The sequence below is a fragment of the Symphalangus syndactylus genome, chromosome 10, assembly GCF_028878055.3.
Source record: "Symphalangus syndactylus isolate Jambi chromosome 10, NHGRI_mSymSyn1-v2.1_pri, whole genome shotgun sequence".
Classification (NCBI taxonomy): Eukaryota; Metazoa; Chordata; class Mammalia; order Primates; family Hylobatidae; genus Symphalangus; species Symphalangus syndactylus.
Genome location: NC_072432.2, coordinates 11,919,482 through 11,932,346, shown reverse-complemented (window position 1 = coordinate 11,932,346; position 12,865 = coordinate 11,919,482). Strand labels below are relative to the sequence as shown.

General features: G+C 41.8%; 1 protein-coding gene across 2 annotated transcripts in view; it reads left to right on the top strand.

Moving 5' to 3' along the window:
* Nucleotides 1–12,865, top strand: part of PRKCQ (protein kinase C theta) — a 149,753-nt gene that overhangs the window by 56,928 nt on the left and 79,960 nt on the right. For both annotated transcript variants that reach the window (XM_063610033.1, XM_055296445.2), the window contains exons 2-3: nt 8,167–8,293; nt 12,021–12,220. In XM_063610033.1, coding sequence (XP_063466103.1) covers nt 8,176–8,293; nt 12,021–12,220 — 318 coding nt within the window. In that variant the 5' untranslated portion in view covers nt 8,167–8,175. The remainder of the gene's footprint in view (nt 1–8,166; nt 8,294–12,020; nt 12,221–12,865) is intronic.

The window sequence follows — 12,865 nt, the reverse complement described above, 5'->3', positions numbered from 1 at the left end:
CTGTGTTCTCTCTTCCATATGTGAGAGGTTTTGATACAAGTGATGACTATTGTTATTTTAATTCTGTAAGAATCTCCCCCAACACTGAGCCATCTCCCACTGAATTATAGTAATACAAATGCTATCCAAACATTTTATTAAATGAAGAAATTTGCTATTTCTTATTTCATTTGCTTCTGAGGAAGAGAATTCTTGATATTTTTTTCAATTGATGAGAGTATATTATACTTCCATTGCTTTCTATTTATATGGAATTTGTCCCTATCAGGTTCAGTTATGTGGACATCCTCAGCATCTCTGTAAAAGCATTCTGGGGGTTTGAATTGTGGAGGGTGAATCAGCCTAGCTAAATAGGTGAGTCAGTGTCCAGAGAATCAAAAGACCAGAATTCTCAGTTCAGTACATAATAGCGTGTGACCTAAAGCACTGAGCAATTATACTTGATCATGTACCTGCATCAAAGCTACACACAAAAGACAAATGAGATCACACTTAAAGCCGAAAATAGTGAGCCTGTAAGAGTAAAGATCCTTTGAAGTTTTAAAGTACATATGGGCCGGGTGCGATGGCTCACACCTGTAATCCCAGCACTTTGGGAGGCCAAGGCGGATGGATCACCTGAGGTCAGGAGTTCAACACCAGCCTGGCCAGAATGGTGAAACCCAGTCTCTACTAAAAATACAAAACTTAGCCAGGCGTGGTGGCATGCACCTGTAATCCCGCTACTCGGGAGGTTGAGGCAGAAGAATCGCTTGAACCCAGGAGGCAAAGGTTGCAGTGAGCCGAGATCGTGCCATTGCACTTCAGCCTGGGCAACAGGGCAAGACTCCGTCTCAAAAAAAATAAATAAATAAATAACATCACATAACATCACGTAACATAGTATATATCATGATGGTGTTTTGCAGCTGGGGTAGCAAAAGCTTGGAAGATTGGATGGACATACCTGATATCCATCATGATAATGACTGCATCCAGACATCAGAGGGTAGTAAGTGCTCTGCAAGAGATAGATGGAGGGTTTTATGCGAGCTCCGTAGCAGAGCGCAGAGGAAGGTCACATAATTTAACCCAGTTATGCTCCTAAAAGACTATTTCTACTTTCCTCCTGCTCTTTTTGGTACACACCAATGAAGTCGAGAAGGCCATTAGAAAATATATCAGAGTTGTAATAATAATAACTAACATTTATTGAGTATTTACTTTGAGCCAGCCCCATTCTAAGCACCTTGTGTGTATTTGCCCATTTAATCCTCATGGCTCTTGGGATGAGTAATAGTATTATCAGTGATTTCCAAATGAGAAAGCAGGCTTAGAGAGTTTAAATAACTCCAGCAGTTCAGTGTATGAGGGCATCGATCTTTTGCTTACAACAAGTGCTGGGCTGAATCCTTTGCTCTTGACTCCCTCTGTAATTGTCTGTCATTTAATTTGACCATTGTATACTCTTGCAAGTAAAACAAATGCATGAGATGAAGAGATTTGGTAAAATGTTGCTTTTGAAAATGAACTCCCTAAGCAAAAATGCACTGAGTCTCTAGCATATATCAGACAGGGGGATCAGCTCTGGAGGCACATAGATGATGACGTCATGGCCCCTTCTCTCGGAATTGTTGAGGAAGACAGACGTGAACCCATAAATCCAACTGCACATTCTAGGGAAATATGGCAGCGTGGGCACCAGCACTCTGTCTCTTCCCCTATCCCACAAGCTGACCACATCTCCAAAGGAATGTGATCACAAAGGGAAATTGTTTATCTTCACTGGGGATGAGGGAAATAAGGCACCCAAATGCACTCGTTCTGAGGAGTTTTTGCTAAATGTATTGCAGATGAGACCAGACAGACTTGTGTAGTTGGAGTCAAACCCCTCTCCTGAGTGTATGTAGCATCTCAAGAATTAAGTAGGCGACATCCTGGTGGGGCTCTACTAAGTCCCCACATTAGAGGGCTGAGAGCTGGGAGCCACAGGATCAACCCCACTCAGACTGTAGAAATGGCAGGTGTGACGCAAATCAATATGACAGGTGCTGTCTAGCAGTGGACCCAGAGAACTGCAGGAGCCGGGGCTGAGAACTTCCCATGGAGAGGTGTTGATGGGAGGGCCCTGGAGGAGGGGAACGAAGGCTTCCAAGAGGAGCTAGAGACTGAACAGGAACTCGAAAGATGAGGAAGGGGGCGGGGAGGATGGAGTGAAACAGGGAGGCGTTCCAGGGAGGAGATGTAGCTCTCCTAGAAGGCTGAAGCTGTGAAACACATGGCACATTGGAGAAACAGCAGCAGTTTTGCAAGATCCTAAGATCATTCAGGCTGGAGCATGGAGATGTGATGGAGACTGAGAGGTGACCAAGGCTGGACAGGGGAGGCAGGGTAAGAAGCTGCTGTGAGTCACAAGAGAGGTGATGCAGAATTGGTGGAGCAGGAGATGAAGCAAGTGGGTCGTGGGGCACAAGGGGAAGGGTAAAGTTGAAGCAGCGGGTGAGGGCTGGGCGTCACGGCACCCAGCACTGAGCTGGCAAAATGAAGGAAGAGGCAAGTTTGAAAGGGAAGGCAGGGAGTTCTGTGTGGGACCTGGTGAGTTTGGGGTCCCCTTGGAGATTTCCAGGAGAGAGTTGGATGCATGACTTTATTGCTCAGACAAGGGGTCTATGGGGGGACCTAGCCCCTGCCTTGTTCGGAACAGCCTGGCCAGTCAGTCTTCTTGTGCATAGATTGTTGTCATAAAGTATGAGACTACCGTGTGTTACACAATAGACCACCAGGATGGCTGAACAGTAGAAAAGAACTTTATTGGCAATATCAGTCTGCACACCAGGAAGAGACAGTCTTCGGCGTGTACGGAAGGTGCTCTCTCTTCAAAGAGGGAAAGTGCAGGCTGGTTTTATGCCTCCCAGGGTCCATATTACACAGTAGAGTCAGACATATTCAGAAAGCTTTGGGGAAAAATCTATACATATTTATGAGGAGAGTTAAGTGCAGGTGCCAGGGGTAAACATATATCCAACATACATCCCATGTTCACTTTGATGAACAGTTTTAGCATTAAAATGAAGTGCTAAATTTGGCTCTTTATGTCAAAAGGCAAATTATAGGACACAATGACATTTTGTGTGCAGCACCTGTAAGCTGCTGAAACTGGCTTGGGGTCTGCATTTCCTTATCAGGAAAGAATGCCTGGAAGGCTGGTCCCCTGTCCAATCAGAGTTGCAGGGGTCTGGGTTGTAAATCAGAGTTAGGAAGAGTCTCATACTTCACCTGATTATTCTTATTATTAGGGAGACTAGCAAGGGTGTGGCTTTTCCTGTAGCTGTAGGAATTTAGGAGGTTGTGATGCCAGCCAAGCCCTGAATCCTCGACCCCTGGGTAACTTTTGTTTCTTTAATCTTAGAGTCCATCTTAGTTGATGAAGGGGCAACTCTCTTGGTCTCTCAGATCACACGTGAATGGAGAGTGAAGATGAGACCGACTGAAATTTAGAGTGCACAGAGGACAGATCACACAGCTTAGTCCGAGGCGTGCTATTCCAGCACATATATTTTTGTCTAAGAAACTCTCCTTTCTGCTTAACACCCAGGGAAATCCCCTTCCCCCTATTATCTGCTCCAAACACCAAAAGGCAACCCACGAAAATCTTTCATGTTTATTTCTTTCTTGTGTATTCATTACACATCTTCTTGGTTCTTAATATAGATGGATAGATACACATATTTTTACATCCACACATATACATACATAGACACACACATATATACTTACATATACACACATGTGTATATCTGTTAAATGTGGTAACTTACATACCCAGCAGCATTGTGTGAAAGTGTATGATTCATTTTTTCATTACCAACATTAAGTAACAGCATTTCAAAAATATTTGATAATTGCATGGGCAAAAACATATTATTGTTTTTATTATATATTTTTCTTTTCTTTTTTTAAGACAGAGTCTTGCTCTGTTGCCTAGGCTGGAGTGCAATGGCATGATCTTGGCTCTCTGCAACCTCTGCAGGGAGCCAAGCGATTCCCCTGTCTCAGCCTCCAGAGTCGCTGGGATTACAGATGCCCCCCACCATGCCCGGCTAATTTCTGCATTTTTGTAGAGAGGGGGTTTCACCATGTTGGCCAGGATGGTCTCGAACTCCTGACCTCAAGTGATCCACTCACCTCGGCTTCCCAAAGTCCTGGGATTACAGGCTTGAGCCACCATGCCCAGACTATTTTATTATCTATTTTAAATATTGTAATTCTTTTTACAGCTTAAATTAGGACTTAAAATGTTAATTTATCCTCAAATAAAATGCATTATTAATTTCTAATGTTATTTTATTCTCAGCTGTGTTTGCCAAACTGCAAATATTCAAAAGAGCTTAAATACCACAGAACCAAAGCTATTTTAATTTTTTTAAAGATCTGATCATTTCCCTTTAGTAATTCGAGGCTACTTTTGATTACTTTAAGATTTTAATTTAATATGCAGCTTTTTCATCTATATTCTTTTTACTTTATCTCTATAATCTCTGTATTTATAACACATGCCTTAAAATACCAATTGCATATATTTCTTTTCTTTTGGTTTTTGAATTATCGTACAGTAAAATTGACTTTTGGCTTGGTGTAGTTCTGTGAATTTAAGTCTAGACTTCTGTGACCACTCGAACAATCAAGCCGGAGAACAGTTCTGTCTTTCCCCAAAATTTGCTCATGCTGCTCCTCCCTGCTGCAACTCCTGGCAACCACTGATGTTTTTCTTCATATAGTTTTGTCTTTTCAAGAATGGTACATGCAATTACATAGTGTCTTATTCTGCATGTCTTAAATTGCTCATCGGCTGAACATTTTTCCACGATTAGTTGCAACTATGATTTTTGTATCCTGTATAGCTTGTGCCTTTGCAGTTTATTTTCTTGGGTCATAAGCAGTGCTTTTCTTACAAATTTGTATACCCATATTATGTAAGAATGGCGTTAGACATGCCGAAGACTGTCTCTTCCTGGTGTGCAGACTGATATTGCCAATAAAGTTCTTTTCTACTGTTCAGCCATCCTGGTGGTCTATTGTGTAACACATGGGAGTTTCTTAGACAAAACACATGAGAGTTTCTTAGACAAAAATATATGTGCTGAAATAGCATGCCTCGGGCTAAGCTACACTAACCATAGCTATTTCCCTGGGTAGGTCTTTACTGTTAAGTTTGGTTATTTTCTTTTCTTCTTTTTTTTTTTTTTTTGAGACGGAGTCTCGCTGTGTTGCCCAGGCTGGAGTGCAGTGGCGCAATCTCGGCTCACTGCAAGTTCCGCCTCCCGAGTTCACGCCATTCTCCTGCCTCAGCCTCCCGAGTAGCTGGGACTACAGGCGCCCACCACCACGTCCAGCTAATTTTTTGTATTTTTAGTAAAGACGGGGTTTCACTGTGTTAGCCAGGATGGTCTCGATCTCCTGACCTCGTGATCCACCCGCCTCTGCCTCCCAAAGTGCTGGGATTACAGGCGTGAGCCACCGCGCCCGGCCTGCTTATTTTCTTTAAATGTGTAAGACCTTACCAATAGGAATAACACTTGATAAATAATATTGTAATACTCTGGTGATCCAGTCTGATGCAGTATTCCTAAAACTGGGAAAGGTTGTAAAAAGGAAAAAAAAAAAGATGCTATCTTAGAGATGCATTTTTTTTCTGGCGTGTAGAAGTTGGAAACAGACGAAATATGTAGCTACAGACTTTAGTAACGCAGATCGTAGAACTACTGTCAATAGGATGCCATGCAAGAATGACAAGGAAGCCTGAGAAAATGTCAGAGAAACTTGAATAAAATGTTATGGTAAAATGTTAACTTAAAAAGCCAAATATAATTCCACAGGATGATCAGAGCACGTAAGAAAAAAAAACACAAAACTTGCTAATTTAAAGGGACTAGAGAAAATAGATCAAAATAGTAAGTGTTCTTGGTGGAAATCCGGAGAGACTTTAAACTAACTTTGTGTGTCTTCTTTATTTTTCATCATGATCACCTAAAAAGCACTCTGAACTACACAGAGAAAAGCACTCTGTAGTTTAGGTGTAAAATGCTGCCATCTGCCTGAAAAACTCACACCTGAGCTTGCAGTTCTGTTGAATGATGTGTGAAGATTACCACACAAATACCTATTCTGTCTTCTAGATGTCAAGTGTATGTCACGTCGTGTCTGACATACATTTCTAAAGGTTTGTGACCAGACCTTTAGAAAGAGGGATACTGACTTCGCTGTCAAACGGAACACACATGTATTGGACAAATCGTCAAAATGCTTAGAAGTAACAGAATAGTGCAAGTGAATCTGGTGAAACGGCCGTTTAATCTGCATTGCTTATTAAGTAAGAAATCATTGTCTAGGCAAGACCTTCAGGAGGAGAGAGGGTTTTGCCCCAACTCTCTTCCTTGCTGTAGTGGAAGCCCTGGTCACTCTGGAGGTTTCTATCTCTTCCTGAGACAGCATTTCCCAGACGCCTGCTGGGCTGCTGTTGCCTGATTAGAAACTCACCCTGGGAATAGCAGGGTGACACCAGAAAAGGCCAGGTGCTTTAACTCAGGCTTTGTGAGTCAGTGATCCCTCTGGACTCAAACAGGATTAAGGAAATCTTCAAGAAGTCCCGACAGGGCAAAAACTCCTGTAACAAGATTATTCTCAGTGATTTTTCCTGATTTGTGGAGAAATGAAATTTTGTCTAAAAGACCCAAGTGGCCCAGGAAAGAAGGGATTCTCAAAGAAACTCTCTCTGGAGAACTCACAGCTGTTAGCCCCGCTCCTGCCTGGGAATTCTAAACTGACAAGACAAAGGGGGCCCCCTAAAGACAAATTTGTAAGTCATCTACCTGCTAATTCAGCAACGTGACAGATACGGAACCCAGCAAATCGTGATGTTTACCCAACCGTCTCCTTTAGATAAACCTTCCAAACTCTGCAGGAAATTAGGACTTCATTAATATCTGTGAAATCAGCAGCGCCTGTCAAAAGCTCCTAATTTGTCTCTTTTGTAGAGTCAAAGAACACTGGCATTTAGCATACTGGAGATCCCTTTTGGCTTAGCTAGATGAGGTATTACAGGCCCAAGATCTCCAGGTATGTTACTGATTCTCCTTCCAGGTCTTTATTATTTCAAATAGTTTTCTTTCTTTATACAAAGGCAGAAAAGACAACCAACGCTTTGTTTCTTATCTTTGGCTTACTTATGAAAGCTTAGAAAAAATTATAAGTATAAAATTGTCAAAAAGAGAGACGGAGCAAGGAAGTAACTTTTTCACTGAATATCAGATGATAGTTTCAGATTAATGGGACCTCAGAAAAGTAGGTAAAAAAGAAGAGGTATCTAGTTCACATAAGTGGCCAGAACACTCGATAATGGAACAATAGATGAAGAATTAGACTAGATTCCTGGATTCGTAGCTAACGCTTTGATAACTATCATCTAAACCCCTTGGAGAGCATAATTACTGATTTTTGGGCTTTTATGAAGTATTTTGCTCATCCTTATATGAGAAAGCCCTATTTTATAGTAGTCAATTAGTTTGGAGTTTTCTATGTGGTTTGTGATGTTCAAAGGCTTAGAGTGTGTGTGTGTGTGTGTGTGTGTGTGTGTGTGTGTGTAACTGTGAAGAAAGCAGACCTTTCTGAAAATGTCCAAGGTAAATAAGGATCAGCTGCTGAATGCCTTGGGCCAATCCCATTACACACATAAATAGACCATGTAAGAATTTTGCGGTGTCATATTTAACTAGTGTGACTAAAATAGACTCGCGCTATATAAACTCATTTTCTGATTACTGTGTGCTGTTTCCTGGGCACCTACTTGAATAACAGAAGACATAAAATGTTGGAAAACTTTTGCCTCACTCTCCAACCATTGGGCCTAACTCCATTAGGTTGAGTGGAATTAACTCTCGAGTTACTTCTCACTAGCGAGGTTGAGTGAGTTCCGGAAAGCCTCTCCCCTCGGCAAGTCGGTGTGTGGTTTTGGGTGAGTCCAGCAGTGTCCTCTGCAGAAGGGGAAGTGAAAACATTTGTTCAGAGGGATAGTGGACCTATGTGAGGTTCTGGCCATCCATGATAAAGCACTGGTTAAGTAGCCATGGGGCACCAAACATAATATCTTTTATAGCCCCCAAACAGAGTTTGTCTTCTGTCTTTTTCCAGGGCGCAACCATGTCGCCATTTCTTCGGATTGGCTTGTCCAACTTTGACTGCGGGTCCTGCCAGTCTTGTCAGGGCGAGGCTGTTAACCCTTACTGTGCTGTGCTCGTCAAAGAGTATGTCGAATCAGGTAAGCTTGAGTGGGTTTTCAAGGTGGGGGAGGAGGAGGAGAATCCTGCTATGAACTATCTATGAAGCAAGGTCTTCCAGGACATTTGACATCATCTGGTGGAACCAAATCCTACTATGTAGGACACTGATGCCCAGCAAAGCCAAGGACTTCCTCATGGACACACATTTCGTGATGGACTCTAAACCGGGACCCGATGGCCTACCGGTGGCTCTGCTGCACTGTATCATTTTTCCCACATATACAAAGGGAAAGAGAAAGCTGGGCTGAGGAAATTACCTAAGGAGTTAATAGGAAGGAACTCTAATGAGCTGAAGTAGAACATGGGCCTATGTGGTTAAGCCTGGTTACTTTAAATAAGTCTAGGTAGATTAAGACTGCATAATCTTCCAACCAACTCTAAAGATTGCTTACTGCTGCTTTGGCAAAGCTTCAGTGGATATTACAAAGCATCTATAATTAGCCATTAGAATCCAAATTTCAGAAAACGTACTTTTGCACTCACTAAGGTCTTGGCCGAATGAAAGAATAGTGACATTTCATCAGGTTTAAATATTTGCAGGCAGCTCAAGGTGAGGGGGAAAGTGGAACAGCCACCCAGCGTCCCGTTTGTGGGTTCAGAATGTTCCGTTCCAACAGTCTTATGTGTAGGGAATCTCTCTGTGGTCACGTCGGCTGGCTTCCACTCTCTGAGATCCTCACCTCTGCATTGTAATTTTGCCATGGATTTCCAAAGGAAAAGTAGGAGGGAGTTTAGATCCCACAACTCTCCTGACTGCACACCTTTTCTTGTTTCCCTACGTGCATTTTGATTTTAGCGGACACTTTGTAGGGAATGATAATGACGATGGATGCAGGCTTGCAGTAACTATGGAAGCCATCAGAGTTCACTTACACAAAAGTATTTACGGAGAGACCACTGCAAGAGTGCTGGGGCCAGAGCATAGAGGGAAAAAAAGTCAACCAAATAAGCTGAAGGAACTCAGGAAGACTGCCTTCCCTTTAGAGCATCTATTCTTGCAGAAGAAAGTGGCAATAAACAAAAATACAAATAGCAGGTAATGAAGGAACAAAAAGCAGTGTAAAGAAGAGAGGGACTGGGGGCAGGGATGTGTGTTATTTTATATAGGGTTGTCCTGCAAAGGCCTGTGAGCAGGGACATTTACAGATGCAAGAAGAAACTAACTCAGACTTTGAGAACCTCCTGCCAGATACTCAGAGTTCAGATTTTGGGGTTCCCAAACCTACTATTTTGCATTCCCCACCAAAAGCCTTTTTGCTTCACAGCTGACTTTGTCCTTCCAGCCACTCTGAACACATCAAAGCCAGAGAGACTGTCTGAATCATCTTGATTTCCTTTTTGCCCAGAGTTCTCTCCTGTTTAGTTAAAAGTGTGAATGCCACTTGCTCCCAACCTAAAACCTTTCAAATGTCACAGACATCTTTGAAGTGTAAAATGTCTGAGTTTTTCAAAGCTGCCTTTGACTTAATGGGTCTCCTGGATCCAGTTCTCTTTACCATCTCAGGTCTCCCTGACATTTGCCTCCTGAGGGCCTTTTTTTTTTTTTTTTTTTTTTTTTGCTTTTGGCCTTGCCTTTGAACTTGGTCTAATCAGCCATGTGGATCGAGAGTTCTTGTCAGAAAAGGAGGAAACTAGTTTTCCTAAATATTAGCCTGTGGAGTTGGAGGGAGTTTAGAGATTTTTGCTTTTGATTTTATTTTGGGTCTGTTCTGAAAAGAAATCACTCTGAATATTATCATTCAATATTTACTTCTACAGAAGTTAAACACATTTCAGTTCTTGGGGTGTAAGGCTGCGTTTTCCACGATGAGCCAACAGAACAAGGACAAACAGGCCACGGGGCTGTGGGGCTGTGAGTCATTAAAACGGTAACACTCTAGATAGATAGGGTCCTCTGTTTAGGTGAATACAAACGTGGTGAATGAAAATGTAAAAAGTGCCTTGCTTTGGGGATTTTTGCCCCTTCTCAGAGGATTTTTGGCCCTTTTCTCCAGGCACAGAGAATGGTTACCATCAAAAGGAATTATCCGGAAGGGAAGCTTCAGGTCTGTGGAAGTAAAATGTTACCGTGATCATTAATATTACCATTGGTTTCTAAAAAGCCCAATCTCCAGTCCAATTTCTTTTTAACCAACCCACAAAACATGTCCCCTTTCTATTCCACCTTTAGTAGTCTCATGGTTTATATCTTTCCTAGCCAAGTTTATCTAACATTTGAGTTTCAAGCTTATTCAACTCCTTGTATACCCCCGAAATAAATATTAATTTAACAAATGCTAAATGCCTGCTCTGTTTAGCTTTGTGTGTTGGACAGAAGGGGCCCTCGAAAGTTAGAAGGGCTTTATTTCCTGGCTTTAAGCGGATTTTTCCCCTTTTGCTTAATCGACATCTCTGAATTGCTAAATCTGCCACTTAATGTGCTTATATCACAAGAAACAAACACTCAAATGCAGGTTTCTGCTTCTGAGATGATTAAAGAATAAATACCAGAGAAAATCCAATGTGCATGAAAGACAAGGAAAAACTTCTTAATTAGTAAACTCTTTGCCAATCACAGAGCGGCTTTAGGGAGGTTCCCCCTAAACTGACCTTCCTATCTGCAGATTCGTTACTATTTCCAGGGCTCCTGCCTGCCTGCCTCTCCTCACTTGCAGGCTTGCAGTCAGCTTCAGCCTCGCTGGCTCCACGGGTAAAGATCAGCACCACCTCTCTGACTTGCTCATCAGCTTTTGCTGAGGGTGCGTGGTACATGTAAAATGTATCTTCACCCAAGAATTAGAGAAGGAAATAATGGCTCATTATGTTTTAAAGATCATTGTCTCTTACTGTATTTATGTCAAATGGAAAAAAATGTAAATATTTCTCAAAGGAGCATTCATTATATGCTGAAATTACGCCACTATGTCTTTCAGATGAACACACAGTAGTTTTGTATTGACTATGTTTAACCTGGGTCCAGTGAGGTTTATCACTGTTGAATAGGAAAATAACATTTTGAAACCAACCCAATAGTCCCATAGATGGTTGTTTTTGGCTAATTATAGAAATGGACCCTTCTGATCTTAAAGTTTGGAACTTACATTTGTTTTATCTGAGTTTCTTCCTCAAGAAAGGATCCCCACACCTCTCAAAAAAAATATTAAAGAACTGAAACTCACCAGATCATGGCATCCAGAGACTGAAGCGCCAGGCCACTGGTTCATCATGATTGCTTCCTTACCCCTCCCGAATTCCTGTTTTCTCACACAAAGTTACATTTCTTCCCTGCTATATAAATCCCTAGTTTTAGTTGGTCACGGAGATGGACTTCAGACTGAGCTCTCACCTCCTCGGCTGCAGCACCCAACTAAAGCCTTCTTCTTTGGCAATTCTCGTCATCTCCGTCATTGGCTTTCTGTGTGGTGAGCAGCAGAACCTAGAACGCCTGGTGTTTCGGTAACAATTTCCACTCCAAGGCATTAGCAGATTGTTGTCTGAATTATCAACATTGGACTTATAAGGTTCAATGCATCACCTTGCATCTGGACCTGGGGACTGTCTCATTCTGTCCCATATTGTCTCTGATTGTTTATGTGCTACTTTTGTCTTCACAACAGAATTCTATATCCCAGAGAACAGAGGGAGCAGGTGCTACTGTTGAGTTGAACTGAATTATTTTCCAGGCCTGGCTGAAGCAGTAATAAGACCTTACATTTCTGTTCCTAGAGAACGGGCAGATGTATATCCAGAAAAAGCCTACCATGTACCCACCCTGGGACAGCACTTTTGATGCCCATATCAACAAGGGAAGAGTCATGCAGATCATTGTGAAAGGCAAAAACGTGGACCTCATCTCTGAAACCACCGTGGAGCTCTACTCGCTGGCTGAGAGGTGCAGGAAGAACAACGGGAAGACAGAAATATGGGTAACGTTGTGTAAAGTGTATGCACGTAAGGGATAAGTGTGATGGTAGCAGATGACTGGCTCAGAACTCCCATGTCAATCTGAGGGTGTGATTACACTGGCCTCGGGTCACTAGGCTCCCTACCACTTCCTTACTGGTGATTTGATAATGGCAATGGTTATTCTTTATTGGCTGTAGAACACATTGACATCTTCAGATCTCTTTGATGCCTACATCAAATAGATGTAGAAAGTCTCTTAGACTATGATAAATTATTGTTTATTTAAAACTGTTAAAGCAGGCTTGGAATATCTCAAATTCACCTTAAGTGGGGGAAGAGTTTTTGTCTATCAATCCAGTTGTCAGTTTCATTCACTTTTTCAGTTTTGGGAAGAGTATTTGTATATAAAACTTAATCAAGATTTATCAAACAACAACTCTAATACTTTTTAACTTAGAAATTACTTGTTTAACCCAATAGACTCAGAACACGTTGAGATATCAAAATCTTAATTTTATTAAACTTCATCAATACACTTTTAAAGTAAGTAAAAAGCTATCAGAATGTGAGAGGATAGAACACAGATCCATTTAATGTTTGGTCTTCTCTCTCCATGCTTTGACAATTCCTACAATTTTTTTCAGCTGTAATGAACTTAGCTTACT